General features: G+C 46.0%; 1 protein-coding gene across 6 annotated transcripts; it reads left to right on the top strand.

The window, feature by feature from the left end:
* The first annotated feature begins 1,885 nt into the window (after nucleotides 1-1,885).
* arid1aa (AT-rich interaction domain 1Aa) lies at nucleotides 1,886-18,448 on the top strand. Of its 6 annotated transcripts, none has more exons than XM_079640189.1 (20): nucleotides 1,886-3,125; nucleotides 5,621-5,839; nucleotides 6,836-7,591; nucleotides 7,707-7,802; nucleotides 8,489-8,729; nucleotides 9,289-9,378; nucleotides 9,479-9,649; nucleotides 10,211-10,604; nucleotides 10,723-10,868; nucleotides 10,963-11,048; nucleotides 11,156-11,365; nucleotides 11,460-11,664; nucleotides 11,830-11,965; nucleotides 12,114-12,283; nucleotides 12,371-12,560; nucleotides 13,187-13,312; nucleotides 13,875-13,968; nucleotides 14,136-14,970; nucleotides 15,085-15,215; nucleotides 15,303-18,448. In XM_079640189.1, exons 1-20 carry the CDS (start codon nucleotides 2,199-2,201, stop codon nucleotides 17,166-17,168), a joined length of 7,089 nt encoding a protein of 2,362 aa, XP_079496315.1. In that variant the 5' UTR covers nucleotides 1,886-2,198; the 3' UTR covers nucleotides 17,169-18,448. The 6 variants fall into 6 exon arrangements, with proteins under 6 accessions (XP_079496315.1, XP_079496313.1, XP_079496314.1 ...); XM_079640187.1 differs by having other exon boundaries at nucleotides 11,812-11,965; XM_079640188.1 differs by having other exon boundaries at nucleotides 1,887-3,125; nucleotides 11,812-11,965; nucleotides 12,120-12,283.
* Nucleotides 18,449-18,954: the final 506 nt, after the last annotated feature.

Below are 18,954 nucleotides of genomic sequence, written 5' to 3'. Positions count from 1 at the left end.
CTGCTCCAAATGTTCCCTGCTGCCAGAGCAGAAAAATTAAGTCAGGCGGGGAGAGGAAGCTACATTAAATCTGTTTCTGCACAACTGGCCCTGTGTCTGGTCCCTGCGATGGAAGACTGTCTTTCTAAAAAAGCTAACTAAAACTCTCTTTTTAACTTGGGAGATGACTTTGTTTCCACTGCTGCCCTTATACTCTGTCTTTACTGTGAAACCCAGTTTAAAAACCCAACATCCGCATTAATGAATGTACCTCATTAACATTCAAATTCAAAAGTCTAGACACTCATACAAACATTAAACAAGGGGCTTCGTGTCAGAGTGAATGTACTTCTCATGCACTGCTGTATTCACTCTGAAATAAAGCGTGATCCCCTTTGCAAGCTCGCACTGATGTGGGAAATCACATTAACCCTGTATGGTATGATGTGGTGGCTGTGAAAAAAATATATGTGCCTGCAAAGCTCTCTGCTCGCAGTGGATGAGGGGGTGTGTCAGGCAGAATGTTAAATTGTGTTCCAATGTTTGTACATGTGATCAAGTATGCCTGCTCACTGCTACTTCCCACTGCTACTTCCTGCCTTTTCCCCCCTAGAGGTAGATGTGTGTGCGAGTGCATGTGTGTGAGAGAGAGCGAGAGAGACAGTTTGTGTGTGTGAGCGAGAGAGGCAGTGTGTGCGTGTTAGAGGCAGTTTGTGTGTTTGTGTGTGAGCGAGAGGCAGTTTGTGCGCGTGTGTGCAGAGAGTGAGAACATAAACCAAAAAGGCAACCTCGTCCCACACCCAGAATCTGAATTTTAATCAACAACCAATCGAAGGAAAACATGTCTTAAAACCCTTAAAATACATTTGCATTAAAAAAATAAAATAACAACTCCCTCAGCATAGCACACAAAAGTACACACACACACACACACACACACACACACACACACACACCTCATTACCACCCCCTTCTCAATGCTGTGCACACACCCTGTGCATTTTGTGGATGCCAAAAATGTCTGCTTCATTTGACTGAGGAGAGGCGGCGGACAATTCAATCCTCAATACTCAATTTTTCTAATTGTTGGGGAGACTTTAAAACTATTCATGCATCCTCTGTCTGGTAGATAGGGTCTAGTTTTTTTTCTTTCCCTGTACCGCGTAGTTCAATGTTGTAGGGTGAGAGAGCCTGTGAGCACCCATCCCCCCACACTCAGCAGAGGAGTGTTTCTGCTGGAGTGAGAGACAGACAGAGAGGAGAGGGGGTGGTAGAGGAGAGCAGAGCAGGCAGGGGAGGGAGGAAGAGGGAATGTGCATTGGTAGTCTCGTTTGCTGCAAGGCTTCCTTCTACTCTGGAAAAACCTGTGTGTGTTGCCTTTGCTTGCCTAAATACCACTCAGAATCACTGGTGGAAATCAAGTATAAACAACAATGTACAAAGGCAGATTTCTGAGCTTTAATACATTTATATGACTATCACTGCCCTTTTTTTACCCCAAGTATGAATTAGTAGGCTATTCTGTGTATGTGTGCGTGGAAGCCAGACTCCCTGTTTCATTTAATAACCATCTTGCAGTACTGTACAACTCTTCACAGTCAACTGTGTCATTCACATACGTGCAAAACACACATAAGTAAAATAATATTAAATGTATTAGTCCCCCCTTTCCCTGATCACTCATGAAATAAACTAGTAATATCATTGTGTTGTACTGAACGGTTGGTTTAGAGCACATAGTTCTTATATGTTGGCAACAGTACATTGGTAAGTTGTGTGAACATTAGACTATCTTCGTGTGAAGAAGATATTCCACCTAGGGGGGAAAAGACAATGTGGTGGTAAGAAAAAAGTCCAGTCCGCATTGAAGTGGATCCAGTCCATGTCTTGCAGCCATCTGTGCGGCTCAGTAAAATGGCTGTATGTAGCGGAGCCTCGTGTTGGTTGGGTCTGCTCCCTGCCTCTACCCGGACTCAGTAACACAACTCCCACAACAATTTCTGTCGCTTTTTTACGCATTGTATGGAGCGTCCATCATATACTTAACCCATTTACGGAACCGGAACCGGGATGGCAGCCGGATTCGGTCCGGTATGAGGGTGGGAATGAATCGGCTCAAGGATAAATGGTTATAAACAATTATTTATATTCAATGCTAGCTTTTGATTGTGACTGACTCGCCGAGAGAGGGAGAGAGAGGTGGGGTGGGGGGGTATATCATGGCCGCTCAGGTCGCCAGCGCCGCCACTCTTAACACTAGCCCGCCTTCCGAACTTAAAAAGCCGGATCGAGACCCCAAGGAGGATTCGGTACCGGGAGATAAGCAGTCAGACAAAAAGCAGCCGGGCTTGGGCAGCGGATCGCCGGGCCGGGGGGATCTGCAGGACGGGGCCGACGGTGGAAATGCAGGGGGAGGAGGGGAACCTGAGATGAAGAACGGGAATGGGAACCCGCCCAGGGCTAACAATAATAACCAGAATGACTCTGTCGGACCGGAGGGAAATAACCATCCCGGTTTGGTGCATCATCACGGCACCGCGTTTCCTCCTCCTTCGTACGGATATAGTCAGCACTACGGTCGGGCCCCTTTTCATCAACATGGCGGACAACAAAGCCCTGGCATGGCAGCTGCTGCGGGTCCGGTCGTTCAGTCGAGCAACATGATGGAGCCGTATCAACCTAATTCACACGAGCATGGCTTTTCCAACCACCAGTTTAACAATTATAACCAGTTTCCGAACAGAACTCCCTATCCGGGCCAAGCGTACGGTATGAACTCCCCTCGCAGTACCCAGGCGCCGACAGCTGGGGGGCAGCCAGCTAACGTTAAGCAGCAGCCACCCGCGGGAGGACCAACACCAACAGCAATGGCTGGAACTTACAGTAATCAGAGATATAACATTGGGAACCCTCAACCGACATCCACACCGACACTCAACAAGCTCCTGACCTCCCCCAGCTCTACGCGGGGTTATCCAAACTACCCGTCTAACGACTACAGCAGCCAGGAGGGCGCTACTAAGGGACCAGCAGACATGGCCAGCAGCGGGCTGTACGGAGGGAGCAACCCGGGCTGGCAACAAAGAAGCCTTCATCCGTCGCCTATGAGCCCGGGAAGTGCAGGGCAGCCGCTCGCTAGAAGCCAGGTACAGTCTCATTATTACAGGAACACGGTGTGGGCTTTAGCACGTCTCCTTCCCTCCTCCTAGCTACAACGTAGCAGGCCAGCCATTGTCTGCTACTAGTTCGCAAAGACTCTAAAATGGCTGCCTCTCGTGTGTGTTTTTTTCCTTTTACAGCACACGGTTTAAATAATTGTTGTTTTTAATATATCGATGAAGGTATGTAGCAATGCAAGAGTGCCGCTTGATGAAGATATAAGTTGTTGAAACGATGTAAGGACGTTCATCGAGCGAAGAAGGCCCGAGTTTGAAAAGGGGCGAAAATACTCACTGAAGAGCAACGACTCGTTTTTTCTCCCATTGCGTCTGTACGCTTGTTTTACCTTGAATTTACAACGTATTGTGGTATTAATGGGTTTATTGTATACGTGTGTATACATTATATCGTGTTCACACATTCGTTTTTAGATAGTTTCGTGTACGGTCACGTTTATATTGTTTTCTTGTGTGATAAGCTATAATTGTGTGGCTATCACGGAAGGAATGTGTTGCATGCCGAATCAGCCTCACACGGTTAGTTAAATGGCTAATATAGCTTCAATTTAAATAATTTAAATGCCCTGTCGAAATATTAGGGAAGGATGGTAATTATTACATTTTGGTCACATATTAATTAAAGTACTTTCCCTGTGCAGCAAAGCTGCTTGGCTTCCCATTGTATGTTGTCTGTAAACAGTCAGCTCAGCCATATGAGTGAGAGGCTGCAGATTGCAGTTTGCACTGGGATTTGAATTGTGGAGGTAAAATCCTGCTGTCAAAGCCAGGAGATAGTTGGTCTTTGGTTGACATGCTAGCTGTAATCTGATTGGCTCCTCATCCGCTGCTCATGGCCATTACTAATTACATGTGATGCAGGGCAACAGTTGCTGATAAGTTCACCATTAATTCATCACAGGGTCACAAGAAGGATTGCTTTTTCACTCCTCAGAACTGCTCCTGTTTCACTTTCAACAAATCAGACATTGTTGGAGTAAACTGGGCCGTGAATAACGTGTGCTTTTAAATTTGATCTTTTGGCAAATATTTCCCCAAATGAGACAAAAAAACCTCTTTGTTCAGACACCAAGGCAGCATGAAAACCAGTCCTATCACATACCCTGTAGCTTGATTCCCTAAAAAGGAACATGTTTGTGAACTACACTCTGCATTAATGTATACAAGTTGCAGACTAGTGTTGTTTGTCTCAAAACTAGACAAAAATTACACATTATGGCATAATTACAGTCGTTTCATGTTTAAAACATCTGCTGCTCTATTCATTCATCATCATTGTTTGTTTTAAAAAAAAATCGATTTGCATAATATCTTATTTGTTATCTTTGATTCTCTCTGTAAACAAATTATGGAGTGATAGACGTCTTTGTTTCATATTATAACTTGTTACACTGGAGCAATAGGCACATTTGACCACTGCCTGTGAGAATTTGTGTGAGTGTGTCGCTGCTCTGTCTGGCATGCCACACAAGTTTGACTGTGTGACTGCATAGAATTCCCCCCAATCCTCCCCGCAAGCCAATCAAAAGGCAGTCCACCATCGCTCACTAGCCAAGGGAGTTTCCTCTCTGTCTTATGCAGATTAGCCATGTGCTGCTCTTTATTTATTTCACTTCATTATCTCAGATCTGCAAAAGGTAATGTAAAGCATTTTGCATACTATTTGTAAAGGGCCGTTGTTAACCCGAGGAGGCTCTCCTCAGTAAAGTGCTCATGTTGGAATTCACTTCATGTAAGGGGATACTTTCAGTTTTCAAGAAGATTTTCTTGTGTTGAAATTATCTTAAAATTCCTGACTGTCTGGGTACTAAATGATTTTGATGGAGGTGGGGTAATAATGCATATTCACCACAGGCAGGGCGGTAGCATGGTGACTATCTCAACGACATTGATGATTTATTAGAAGGTAGTTTTCACCTGAGCATGAAAGTTTCTGCTTACCGTGGGCTTATAAACAGAGTAGGCTCTTGAGCATTTTTCACTCTCCTGCTGTTTTGAAAGTACTTCGCTCATTTCTGGTGTCATTCATCCAGAGCCAAACTGCCTTCTCTAGGGGAAAAAAAGCTACTTGGACCAGGCTCAAAACAGAAGCACAGCTGGGATATGTTTAAGATTGGGCAGACTGCCCTCCATTCGAAAGTAGATATATATATATATATATATATATATAGCTCTGTTGACTTCCGAAACTATTGCAAAGTGAGGTGAAAAAAATCAGGGTAATGACCGTGGGAAATAAGGTAAAAAAGGCACAATTTCCTCATTCATTTAAGTTAGTTTTAAGACTTTAAGTTGATCAAAGTTACATAATGCAGCCAAGTAGTTTATGGAGACACTTTAATTGCCTAATTAAGTATAAGAATAAATAGAGCGGCATTTAAGGGGTATCTCTTGCTGTCATAAATTTCTCCTATGCGGTTAAGTTGTTCACTTAATGTTTTTTCTTGTGTTTTTTCCATCTCTAGCCACCTGGTCCTATTGACCCAATGGGGAAAATGAGAGGTCAACCATATGGAGCAGGCAGTCCATACAGTCAGCAGTCACAGCAAGGGCCTCCCACAGGTCCACAACAGGGTCCAGGTTACCCTGGTCAGGGTTATGGCCCTCCAGGTCCTCAAAGATTTCCAGTGGGAATGCAAGGACGTTCACCTGGAGCCATGGGTAGCGTGCCGTATGGTCCTCAGGTATTAAACACATCTTATCTTATTCAGAACTGAGTCCTAAGCAGAGTTCCCGTTAGAATATTTTTTTGCCGGTCAAAATCTCCGTTAAAGTTGAAATCTTCCGGACAAAATTAGAAAAGTGCCGGTCAAAGGTCTTCTTTGTTATTTATTGAGCTTTAAAACAAATTGATATGATTCGATATTAAACAAACTAATTATAGTAGATTAACTATTCAAAAGTGTACAGTAATTTACAATAATACGGGAATAATAAACGGAGCGCTCTCTCCTTCTCCTGACAGCCCGCCAGTATCATGCAGCTAATGAGTGACCCGGCAGTAAACCTAAACATATATATAACTAGTTTAGGTAGTTTGAGAGGTAATTAAAATAGCTACTTGTGATATTCTGAAGTGAAGATACCTGAAGTGTGTTTTGTTCCGCTCACCGCTGCAGGTGATCATGCAGAGCTGCGTGTCTACTCGTCAGCAGCAGCTGATCTCTCTCCCGTCAGATTTTACTCGCGTTTATGTCCATATCGATCAGATCTAGCTAGTTCTAGCTAATGATATGACTACCTGCTTATCAAAACACATCTAAACAATAAGCGTCGCTATGCAACTGGATGAGGCCACAAAGTATAGCGCAGCATTATGCATTTGTGATTTGTTTACATGCCCACCGGAACCCCGAGGCATTATCAACAGATCAACTCACAATCAACCCATAAAGGACATCTCTTTCTCCACATTAAGTGTTAGACATTAGAATTGACTATTCTTGTCTGTCACATAATCTTTTGTCTGTCACATGAGTGGCGCAACTGATGCGGTATTGCGCTAAGGGCAAATGATTTTTGACCGGAGAGATTTAGATTTGCCGGTCTTCAGCATATTTTACAGGTCATAGTCCGGTAATTACCGGCTAATGGGAACTCTGGTCCTAAGTGACACATTTTTATCTACATCAGCGTTTCAGTTGTGTTTGAAGTCTTATGTATATGTTTATTCTGTGTAGATGGGATCTTATGGACAGCAGGGACCAGGAGGCTATGGCTCTCAGGGCCAGGCACCGTATTACAACCAGCCCGGCCAGGCTCCTCACCCGAGCCAGCAGCAGACCCCTTACTCCCAGACCCCACCAGGACAACCGGGGGGCCAGGCGCCTTACCCAGGGCAAACCCACCCTGCACCGACTTCTGCTTCACACACCCAGGGAGGACAACCTTATCAGCAGCCCCCACAATCCCAGGGGCCGCTGCCAGGCCCGTCCCAAGGGCCTACACAGTCTCAGCCACCTTATTCCCAATCCTCAGCCCCACAATCTGGCCAGTCTCTCTACGCCCAGCAGCAGGGTCCTCCCAGTCAGGCCCCGCAGCAGCCAAGTTCCCAGGAACCCCCAGGATCACAGGGCCAGTCCAACTACCCAGGGTCCACACAGGGGCCTCAGCAGCCCCCCTCGCAGCAGCAGCCACAGCCACAGCCCCAGCCCCAGCCCCAGCCCCAGCCTCAGCCTCAGCCTCCACAGCAGCCACCAGGACACAGCCAACACCCACAGGGCCAGCCTGCAGCGTACTCACAGAACCCTCAGCAGCAGCAGCAGCAACAACAACAACAACAGCAGCAACAACAACAACAACAGCAGCAACACCAACAACAACAACAACAACAACAACAACAACAACAACAGCAACAACAACAGCAGCAGCAGCAGCAGCAGCAGCAGCAAGCACAACAGTCACCTTATCAGCGGTTTCCTCCTCCACCACAGCAGGTACTACCCCCAGTCAGGCAACATAGCTATCATACTTAATTAAATACTGTGATCACATGCATGCTGTCCTGTAACTCTGGCAGTATACTTAAGCATGTGTTCTGGTGTCTTTTAGGAGGTATCGCAGGACTCATTTCAGTCCAACGCCCCTCCATCCACTCAGCCTAAATCTGGCCCAGAGGACAGTCAAGGCCGCCCCTCCAGCCTTCCGGTCAGTTTCTTCTTAAGTCTCTGCTGGAACATAGAAAGCCTTTCACATTTTATTTGTCTTTTACCCCGAGGAGAGGGCAAGTTTCTATTTGTGTCCTTGTTTAAATTCCACTGGACATATTAATCTGTCAATATATCGAATATATGACAATATGAGGCCCATCACTTAAATTCCCCCTTTTAAATGTCAGCTATTAATTTTTTTAAGCTTTCATTTTGCTTTTCGTTTGTGTTGTGGCTGCTTCCGCCCCTTAATGATTTTAGTCTTTGTGCGAGAGCAGATTTTGAGAAACATCTGTGTAAAAGGTGCTGTGTAAATAAGTACATATCAGATGAACACAAGACAGTTTGTTTGTTTGTGTATTAAAATCACATGGCAAGGCTGCTGCTACATGCTGACTCAGCTGGCATCCTACAAGCCTTAGTAACCATGACAACCCCTGGCCCTAATGCACACTCGTTTTTTTCTTTGAAAAAGATAAATAAGGACAAAGGCCTCTGGGCCTTTGTGTGCATGTGTAGTATCTGTATGTGTGTCACTGGTATATAAACAACAGAGCAGGAATTGCAACCTGCTGATACTACAGCCGGAGTATTAAACAAAAATAACAGTTTTCTTTTTTTCAAACTGTTTAGAGTATTTCAAGTTTGTGACCCTTCTTCTGCCCTTCCTGTTTGTGTTTTCAGGACCTGTCGGGGTCCATCGATGACCTGCCTACAGGTGCAGAGAGCGCCCTGAGCCCCGGTGTGAGCACGTCAGGTGTTTCGAGCAGCCAGGGCGAGCAGAGTAACCAGGCTCAGTCGCCCTTCTCTCCTCATACGTCTCCCCACCTGCCAGGCATCCGAGGGCCTTCACCTTCACCAGCTGGCTCCCCTGCCGGTGCCAGCACGCCCCGCACAGGACCGCTGTCACCCGCCAACATGCCAGGTGGGCTGATCCCTCACACACTGAAATTAGGCATATGATCATTAGCAAGTTCTGAAATTCTTAATGATTTTCATTGCAATACATGACAACTATTCTCTAAACATTTAATGGTTAACACTTAATATAAAAACTATTATTATATATACTTTTTTATTCAAGTGCTTCCCTCTGAAATGTCTTTAACTTAGAATTACACGGTACCATACTCTAATAACACTATTCTCTTCTATTCACTTTATTGAAGCCATAATGCTTTCTAAAAAATATATGCAATCTTACTTACTCACCCAATGGGTCCAGCAGTAAATGCTTACCAATCCTGTTTGAATCACTGGCCCTAGGTTTCTTTCTAGGGTTACTGAATTTCTCCATTTATAATCAATACCCATTAGAACGTTTTTCAACCACATTTGTATTATAGATACAACTGTTACATAGAGACATACTACTTAACTTCCTACTCAACATATGGTTACTGACAAGCACAGTACCTTGAAAGTCAATACTTGTACCCACTTTCGACTGTCACTAAATCAACTCATTATATTATTATTTTTAGGGACCCAGATGCCTCCCAGGCCATCGAGTGTCCATTCAGATGGGAGTCTACATCCTGCAATGAGCCAGTCTCCCATGGCGCAGGACAGAGGTATGCTGAAGTCAAAACGCAAAGTGTACATAGAGATTTACACGTCAACAGTGTTCGACGCAGAAACTGATTCTGAGCGCCTTCTCCATCCCTCTTTCAGGGTTTATGCAGAGAAACCCTCAGATGCCCCCTTATGGCTCCCCCCAGTCAGCCTCTGCACTGTCCCCGCGACAGTCCTCAGGGGGACAGATGCATCCTGGGATAGGCCCATATCAGCAGAACAACTCCATGGGTGGTTATGGACAGCAGGGGGGACAATATGGCCCACAAGGTGTGTACTATTACATTATCTTCATTATGTTTTACTTGAAGAGAGATTTATTTACTATAAATTATGCTCTGATGATTTGGAAAGATTAATTATATAATGGGCTTTAGAGGAGGATTTTTTTTAAACGATTATGTTGCAAAAAGTTTTCCACTTAATTTACTTATATTTCTGAGGTTCTCTAGTGCTTAGTTTCCATTAGGAAAACCTATGGAATATATCTCCCCTGCCTCATATGAATACCATGGTCCCTCCCTCTGACTCTGTTGCAGCTATTTATAGCTGTGAAGCAGAGAGTCAGCTGACGTAGCAGAGCCTCCTGTCAGTAGAGCTGAGACTGTGACGAAGGCTTGTTGCTCAGGGTGCATAGCTCTCTCTGCTAGCACACTGTAGGAAAAAATGTCTGCATCACATATTTCTTGAGTAAAAGACTCTTGTTGCTCCGAATATCCACATTTTAAAGTGAACACAAATACTGTTGCCGTGTTTTTTTAAGACCAGTATACAGCCACAGCCAAGTGGTTTCTCTCCCTGATAATCTTTTTCTAAAAATGACATCCTTAGGTTATCCACGACAACCTGGCTATGGAAACATGCCCAACGCAAACTACACTGGTCCGGGCATTGGCCCAATGAATGCCATGGCAGGACAAGGTGGGGGACCGCCGTATGCCGGCATGCCCCCCGGAAGGATGCCTCCTCATCAAATGGGGCCACGTCCCTATGGCCCAAACATGGGTCAAAACATGGCCCCCAACATGGCCCCCAACATGGCCCCCAACATGGCACCCAACATGGGTCCCAACATGGGTCCCAACATGGGCCCTAACATGGGCCCTAACATGGGCAACATGCCACCCCAGGTAGGCTCAGGCATGTGTCCTCCTCCAGGCATGAACAGAAAGCCCCAGGACCCCTCTGCCATGCAGCATCCTGCCACCAACTCCATGCACAACAGGTAGGTTTACCATGGAGACTCTGTTCACTTCACACTAGACCTCTGATTAACTTTATGAGATTCCCGGTCCATACTTTGTCACTTTTATGAAAACCAGATTTATTTTTCCTCTGGCCAGGATGCCTGGATACCCCAGCATGTCTCCAGGAATGATGGGCTCCGGCCCACCCTATGGCCCTCCTATGAACAACATGCCTGGAATGATGAACCCTCAAGGTGGATCACCTTATCCCATGGGGCCGAACATGGCCAATAACTCAAGTGGTAAGTTGTACAGAGATGACCAGCCCTAGCTTTGTTCACTTGTTTTTAATGTGGCATTTAAAAAGCTAATTCCAATCCCTACTATTGTGTCAAGGCATGGCCCCCAGTCCAGAAATGAACAATAAGATGAATAATAAAGTAGATGGGGGTGCAACACCCAAGCCGGAGCCCAAATCCAAGGTAACCTGTCGACCACATGTTGTGACGGCATTATATTAGAAAACTTTAGAAAGTCTTCAACCCATAAATGTCTACAATTCTATTATTTTCTCCTTTTTTAAATGTAGAAGTCCAACTCTTCGACCACTACCAATGAGAAGATAACCCGTCTGTATGAGTTAGGACCGGAGCCGGAGAGAAAGATATGGGTGGACCGATATTTGGCTTTTGTGGAAGAAAAAGCCATGCCGATGACCAACCTGCCCGCTGTGGGCCGCAAACCCCTTGACCTCTTCCGACTGTATATGTCAGTCAAAGAGATCGGAAGCATGGCACAGGTTAATACTGCATTTATAAATGTACAATTCATTCAAGACTACATGTATTGCTTGCCCCCCTATTCTAAGTACGATGTGTTTATGCATCTCCCAGGTGAGTAAGAATAAGAAATGGCGCGATCTGGCCACATCCTTGAATGTGGGTACATCAAGCAGTGCTGCCAGTTCTTTGAAGAAACAGTACGTCCAGTGTCTGTACGCCTTTGAGTGCAAAATTGAGCGAGGCGAGGACCCTCCTCCTGAGATTGTGACAGACAACAAAAAGAACCAAGCTGCTAAGGTCCAGCCACCCTCTCCAGGTTAGAGCTGCACTCAATTCCAATCAAATACATGTTTAAGTGCAGTTTAAATGAATGCACTTACCTACAAACATAACCTGTGTTTTTTTAGTGTAATTAAAGTCATGTACCATGTCTGTCTGCTCCTGTCTTTATTCCGAACTGAAGCGTCCCTCTGCTCCACAGCTGGGTCAGGCTCTCTGCAGGGTCCACAGACACCCCAGTCCACCAGCAGCTCCATGGCTGAGGGGGGGGACCTTAAACCTCCCACCCCAGCCTCCACTCCTCACACCCAGATGCCCCCAATGACACCCGGGTCCAGGTGACCGTTGTTTAACACCCCTGACTTTACCATTTTGTCCTAGATTTTAAGACATTTTGATAAGAGAAACTAATTTATTTCTGCCTCTTCCTCCCTTTCTCCCACCATCTCCTTATTTCCCCTTCTTCTCACCCCTGCTTCTTACTAGGAGCAGCGTTAACCTGCAGGACCCCTTCTCTGAAGGAAGCGACCCTGCTTTCCCCAGGAAAAACCTGACGCCCAACTCTGCCTATCAGTCCGGCATGAACCCGGCGGACGTTCAGGGGCGCATGGGCTCCTTCGAACCCAACAAGGACCCCTTTGGTAACATGCGCAAAGGTGGGTGTCCTAGAAACTAAAGAACTATCTATATTACCTGTTGAGTTAGTCTATTATTAATGCAAATTATTTTGAATGCATTTCCAGTCGGGGAACACTTCCTACCAGCTAACCCAGGCCCTAACAGCGGGGTGGGTGACCATCAGCAGCAGCAACCGCCACAACCACAGCAGCAGCAACATCAGCCTCCATTCAACAGAGGACTGCCTGGGGCCATAGGCACGATGCCCATGGGGCCCAGACAGCAGTATCCCTATGGACCAGGCTACGACAGGAGGTACAAATCAGTTATAGGAAGATGGAATTTTCAAGGTTGTTGAACACTGATTATAACCAGCAGCTATTTTTATGATTAGTCGCACCTAAAAGTTCTTATGCAGGTCATGAAAGGTTTTTCTAAAGCTGAACATGTTTGTGATTGAACGAATTTCAAGAAATGGGTCATGGTAATGGGCCAAGGAGTCAGCTAGCTTATTACACATTAGTCGATGTAATGCCATGGATTGACATGGTTTGGTTATTAAAAATGTACCAAAATTCAGTCAACAGATCTGAAAGAAGTTTTACTTTTTTAAATATAAATTGAGTTTGGAATGTGGCACACGTGTCATGTCCATGCTTATCTTTCCAGTGCACTTTACTTTATAGCGGTTGTGAAATGATATCTATTTACTCCATTTCTTTGTGAACAGATTGGTTTCTATTAGAAAAATGTGCTACTCTGAAAAATAATTCCACATCAATAATTTGTTGCAAAATGACTGATAGCCCAGTTGTACCCATTTGGACTGGTAGCATCTGATATCTGGCTAGTAACCGATATTCATTTGCCACCAAAGTATTCACGTTGTAGTGTCTCTGTAAAGATTTAAACGTACCATGTGTATTGTTCTGGTTATCCAGATCGGAGCCGGGAATGGGCCCAGAGGGCAACATGGGATCCGGGGCTCCTCAGCCAAACCCTATGATGCCTGCCAATGCCGACGCAGGGATGTATTCGCCAAATCGCTTCCCACCACAGCAGTCACGGTCAGTACCCATAGCCCCTGTCAATGGAAACTGTTCAAACTTTTGCATTTTGCATTTGCATTTTTACAAAGTGTACCATCTTAAACATTTCTACATTAATAAGCATTATAAATTAAATGCTTTACCTTATGGGTAACATTTTAATTCTACATCTCAATTGATCACAACATTTTTTTTGGTTTGGGTTTATTGTATGTGGGTGTGGTAAAGGCAGCACAGTCAGGTTGGAATGAAATGTGAATCCCATTTTATAAAATTACTCTAGGCCTGTATTATACCAGCTAGTTTGCTGTACAATTAACACAAATAGTTTAGTTTTTCCATTTAGCATAATATTTAAACAGTATTATAGATGTATACAAAAAATCCTATTGATTCAACTGAGACGGGTATAAAAACAAATGAAGAATAATGAGTGTGTTAAGCTTTAAATAAATAGAAACTCTTGATATTTTTTGCTCACAAAACACTATAAGACATAATGTTGACTGTAAATGTGAGCTTGCGACATAGAAATGCATATTATGTTCATGATCACACTGACGAGGCATTATGTTTGCAGGCATGATTCCTATGGTAATCAGTATGCTGGACAGGGAACGCCCCCTGGAGGCTCCTACCAAAATCAGCAGCCTGGAATGTACCCACAACAACAGGTCAATGATTCATCTGCACTACACTCACTCACATGATGCTCAATACACTGTATTGACTTAGTATATATTTTTCTCTTTGCCTAGTATGACACTATAAAGTGGACTTAGTTTTGTTCTACTGTTATGGCGTGAAATCAATTGTGTCTCTGTACCTTTTTGATGCGTAGGGTTACAAGCGTCCTGTGGAAGGGGGTTATCCTCCATCAAAACGTCATGAGGCGGAGTACAGTGGGCCCTTCCATGGCGGACAACAACCTCCGCAACAGCAGCAGCAGCCAGGAGGGGCCCCTGCACCCTCTTCAGGACAGCAAGAGTCGTACAATCAGTACAGCGGCAGCGGGCCCTACCCCGGCCCTGATCGGCGTCCACCTGGCCCAAGCAATCAGTTCCCATTCCCATTTGGCCGTGAACGTATGCAGGGTTCGACGGGGCCCAACGCTCAGCCCAACATGCCCCCTCAGATGATGCAGCCAGGCCCCGAGGGTCCTCAGGGAGGTATGTGGCAGGGGCCGCGAGACATGAACTATCAGAACTACCCCGGTCGGCAGGGCGGCCCACCCCAGGGACCCGGTTACCCTGGCATGAACCGCTCGGAGGAGATGATGTCGTCAGAGCAGCGCATGAATCACGATGGCCAGTGGGGGGGTCAGATGGGCCCTCGGCAGCCTTCTTATGGTCCAGCCGGGCCCGGCCAGCCAATGCCTCGCCCGGTACAGTCCACCTACCAGTCCCTTCAGGGGGTGCAGAACCACATTCCACAGGTGTCCAGCCCCGCCTCCATGCCCCGCCCCATGGATAGCAGGACATCACCGAGTAAATCTCCCTACATGCACGGAGTCATGAAGATGCAGAAGGCCGGTCCTCCAGTGCCTGCGTCTCACATAGTGCCCCCTCCGGTGCAGTCGCCCCTAATAAGGCGAGACATGCCTTTCCCCCCGGGGTCTATAGAAGCCTCCCATCCAATCCTGAAACCACGGCGAAGACTCACCGTAAAAGATATTGGTATGCCTAAAATTAAATAATATAGTATATTTAAACATTAAACCTTTTTATGATTGACAGCACTGCTATAATTATGTGGTTCTAAGTTGTTGCTTTTTTGTCTTGAATCCTTAGGAACCCCGGAGGCCTGGAGAGTCATGATGTCTCTAAAGTCTGGTTTGTTGGCTGAAAGTACGTGGGCCTTAGACACCATCAACATCCTCCTGTATGATGACAACAGTATTTCCACCTTTGAGCTCAATACGGTGAGACTTAATGACTGTTTATAACAATCACTATGCACAGTATCCTTAGCGATCATGTCTAACGTTTGTCTAATGTTCTTTCTTCAGTTACCCGGCCTGCTGGAGTTGGTGGTTGAGTATTTCAGACGCTGCCTCATCGAAGTCTTTGGCATTCTGCGGGAGTACGAGGTGGGAGACCCTGGCCAGAGGACACTACTTGATCCTGATGCCTTGAAACGAGACTGGGACAAGGAAAGAGAGGAGCTTCGAGCTGAGGATATGGAACAAGAAGACGGAGACGAGGACGAAGATGAAGAGGAGGAACAAGAAACAGAGGCTCCAGTGCGTGTGAAAGAAGAGGAAGAGCAGTGCTCTGAGTCTCAGGCTCAAGGGGAGAAGACAGAAGATGAGGACAGGAAGAACAAGGGTTCCTCCTCTGACCAGACGGGCTCATCGCAGTCCTTAGCTGCCCATGAAAGACCCCAACAGGCCAGCAAGTTTGACAAGTTCCCTCTAAAGGTGATACGAAAGAAGGACCCATATCCAGCTAATAATAATCACGGCAAAATGCAAGAGTTTGACAGCGGGTTAATTCATTGGAGTGCTGGCGGGGGAGACTCAACAGAGCACATCCAGACTCACTTTGAGCCACGCAAAGACTTCTTGGAACCACGACAACGAATATGTGTGCCCTCAAAGTTGCTGAAGCAACGCGTCCCAGAAGTTTACCAGGAAAATAGTTTGCTAACTGATGAAGAGGAAAGGAAGAACCAGGACGAAGAAGAAAGGTCAAAAGAGACTTCTTCCTCTGAGAAAACTGCAGAGGCAGAGAAGACCAGCCCCTCTCTGGACAATGAGGAGGAGAGAAAAAACGATTCTGAGACAAAAACAGTGGAGAAAGTGGATCACCAGGAGAATAATCGACCCATTCCTTCCCTTGACATTCTCTTCACCCCGAGGGCAAAGCGGACTGGCATCATCCTGGAAGATGAGCCTCACAGTAAAGACGAGGGGCCACTCATCGCACTGGCTAACTGGCAGGACTCTTTAGCCCGCCGCTGCATTTGTATCTCCAACATTGTCCGGAGCCTCTCCTTTGTGCCAGGCAACGACCACGAGATGTCCAAACATCCTGGGCTGCTGCTGATGCTGGGCCGCCTGATCCTGCTCCATCACAGGCACCCTGAGCGCAAACAAGCACCGCTCACCTACGAGAAAGATGAGGATTCAGAAGAGGGCATGGGCCAAAGGGATGAATGGTGGTGGGACTGCTTGGAGCTCCTGAGGGAGAACACACTGGTCACTTTGGCAAACATCTCAGGCCAACTAGACCTCTCAATCTACCCCGAGAGCATCTGCCTGCCTCTGTTGGATGGTCTTCTCCACTGGGCTGTTTGCCCATCGGCAGAGGCCCAGGACCCCTTCCCCTCCCTGGGCCCCCACAGTGCTTTGTCACCTCAGAGACTGGTGCTGGAAACACTTAGCAAACTAAGCATCCAAGACAACAATGTGGACCTCATCCTGGCCACTCCGCCATTCAGTCGGTTGGAGAAGCTATACGGGAGCCTGGTGCGGCTAATCGGAGACAGGAAGGTTGCCGTCTGCAGGGAGATGGCCGTGGTCCTATTGGCCAACCTAGCCCAGGGTGATACCGTCGCAGCTCGAGCAATCGCGGTGCAGAAAGGCAGCGTGGGGAACTTGCTGGGCTTCCTGGAGGACAGTCTGGCCGCCACGCAGCTCCAGCAGAGCCAGAGCTCTCTGCTACACCTACAGGGAATGCACTTCGAGCCCACAAGTCCAGACATGATGCGGCGGGCTGCCCGGGCGCTGCACGCCTTAGCCAAGGTGGAGGATAACCACTCAGAGTTCACACTACAAGAGTCCCGACTCCTCGACCTTTCAGTGTCTCCCCTTATGAACTCACTGGTTTCTCATGTTATCTGTGATGTACTCTTTTTGGTGGGCCAGTCATGACAGCTGTAGGGAGCCTTGGCTCCACATTTTGGGGGGTTTTATCCCCAATCCCCTCTTCCCTGGAAACCTGGCTTGTGTGTGTTAACAGGGCAAGGAAAGTTCAAGTGACTGTCTTTAATTTATGAAATCCTTCAGACTCCATTCTCTGAGCCCTCCGCAGGCCGTCCTTGCTCGAGGAGGGCTATCACAGAGCTGTGTGGGATTACAAAACCGGAGAGATGCCCACAAAGTGACACTACTTGCAACAGGAATGCCAACTGGATGACATGGAGCAGAGCACAGCGGTTGGGAGACTGTTCTGCACTTGGGGGGAAAAGTACTTTTTAATAAAGATGAATAAATAAATAAATAGCTGAAAAACAAAAACTGTAACCAAAGTTGCTGTCTCGTTTACAGTGAGTTTGGAAGACACAGCGTGCCCTAGCTCTCCCCTCGAGGGCACAATGAGTCTGTAACTGGTTGACTTTCAGAGGTGAAACAGACTGACAAGTGGCCTACTGGTTATAGTTGCTGTAGTTGGATTTTCACCAGTCAGCCCGACAGTAGACTAAGTGCTGTCAATAGACACCTTCACCGGGGAGGCCTGTGCAGTGTGCAGTAGATTGTAGGACATTTTCTGTACCGTACTGCTCTTGAGTGTAAGCATTCTGTATCACACGTTTCACAAAGAAGCAGAAGATGCAGCTCTTCTAGAGTTTTTGAGGTCATTTTTAGTTTGGTGTTAAACAGAAAATGGCTTTCTTCCCCAAAGTATCAAGAACCTACAACACCCTTACCTCCTCTTATCCCTTGATTGTATGAATACCCTTATGAAAAGAAATCACCTCTTAGGACTGGTTTTCAACTTCAAATACAGCTTTGCTGTGGTGTATATATAATGTTGTACATTACACTTCCTTTCTCTGTGTCTGTCTCTGTCTGTGTCACTATTCTCACTCTTGTTATTGGTGAGGGATTGAGGCTGACATGTGAGTGTGGTCTGTGATCTCCAGTCCCCACCGATTAGACCCACACCTCCGGTCTCTCCACAGCTCCGTAGTATGGCAGACACGGCTAAAACTTGTTATCTCCTGGTACAACAAAAATAAACTAGATGAAGTACACATTTGACAATTTTTCTTCAGTCATGGATTCTGCATATTTGTATTTCAGACTATGTAGCTAAGACAACATGTAAATTCCTCCCTTTCCCTTTTTTGGCTCAATGAATATCATTTATTCAGTATGAAATCTTTATACTATATGTTCCACGTGGTAAGAATAAATGTACATTAAATCTTCGTAAGCTGTTGATTGTTTTGTTCTTCTGGAATAGTGACCTCCATCGAATGTGTGAATTTGCACACAATTGGGTTGAAACGAATTTCATGCATGCTTCTTCACCTCAGTGCTCAGGAAACACTGTCCTACTCAGCGGGCTTGACTCATCATTTTAATTACTGTTTACATTAGCAGCTTCATTACTGTTTCTGTGTTTCAGGGAAAAAAAATGCGAACATGCTTAAAAAAACTGGCGCCCTCAGCGAGTTGTCTCGCCTAACTTGAACAGGCTACATAGCATAAAGACTGAAGACCACATTTAAACTCTATATCCATTTGAATATGTATCAAAACCTTTTTATGCTTTCCACTAAAGCTAAACATTTCTGCTAAATCTTTATCGGGGGCCAAACAGAACTCGCTTCATGTTCCATTTAGTACAAATCTGAAAAGCACACTTAATGACTATCAGAATTGTGTTTAGTGTCAATAATATTTTCACAAACAATTTGCTTTGCTGTTTTGG

This window comes from Notothenia rossii (assembly GCF_949606895.1).
Source record: "Notothenia rossii genome assembly, chromosome: 7".
Classification (NCBI taxonomy): Eukaryota; Metazoa; Chordata; class Actinopteri; order Perciformes; family Nototheniidae; genus Notothenia; species Notothenia rossii.
This window is presented reverse-complemented; position numbering and strand designations above follow the sequence as displayed.

Coding starts and splice junctions, on each gene's coding strand:
- arid1aa (XM_079640187.1), top strand. CDS start 2,199: ATGGCCGCTCAGGTCGCCAGCGCCGCCACTCTTAACACTAGCCCGCCT. Junction 7,803..8,488: donor GCCGCCCCTCCAGCCTTCCG/GTCAGTTTCTTC, acceptor TTGTGTTTTCAG/GACCTGTCGGGGTCCATCGA. Junction 10,869..10,962: donor CATGGCCAATAACTCAAGTG/GTAAGTTGTACA, acceptor TATTGTGTCAAG/GCATGGCCCCCAGTCCAGAA.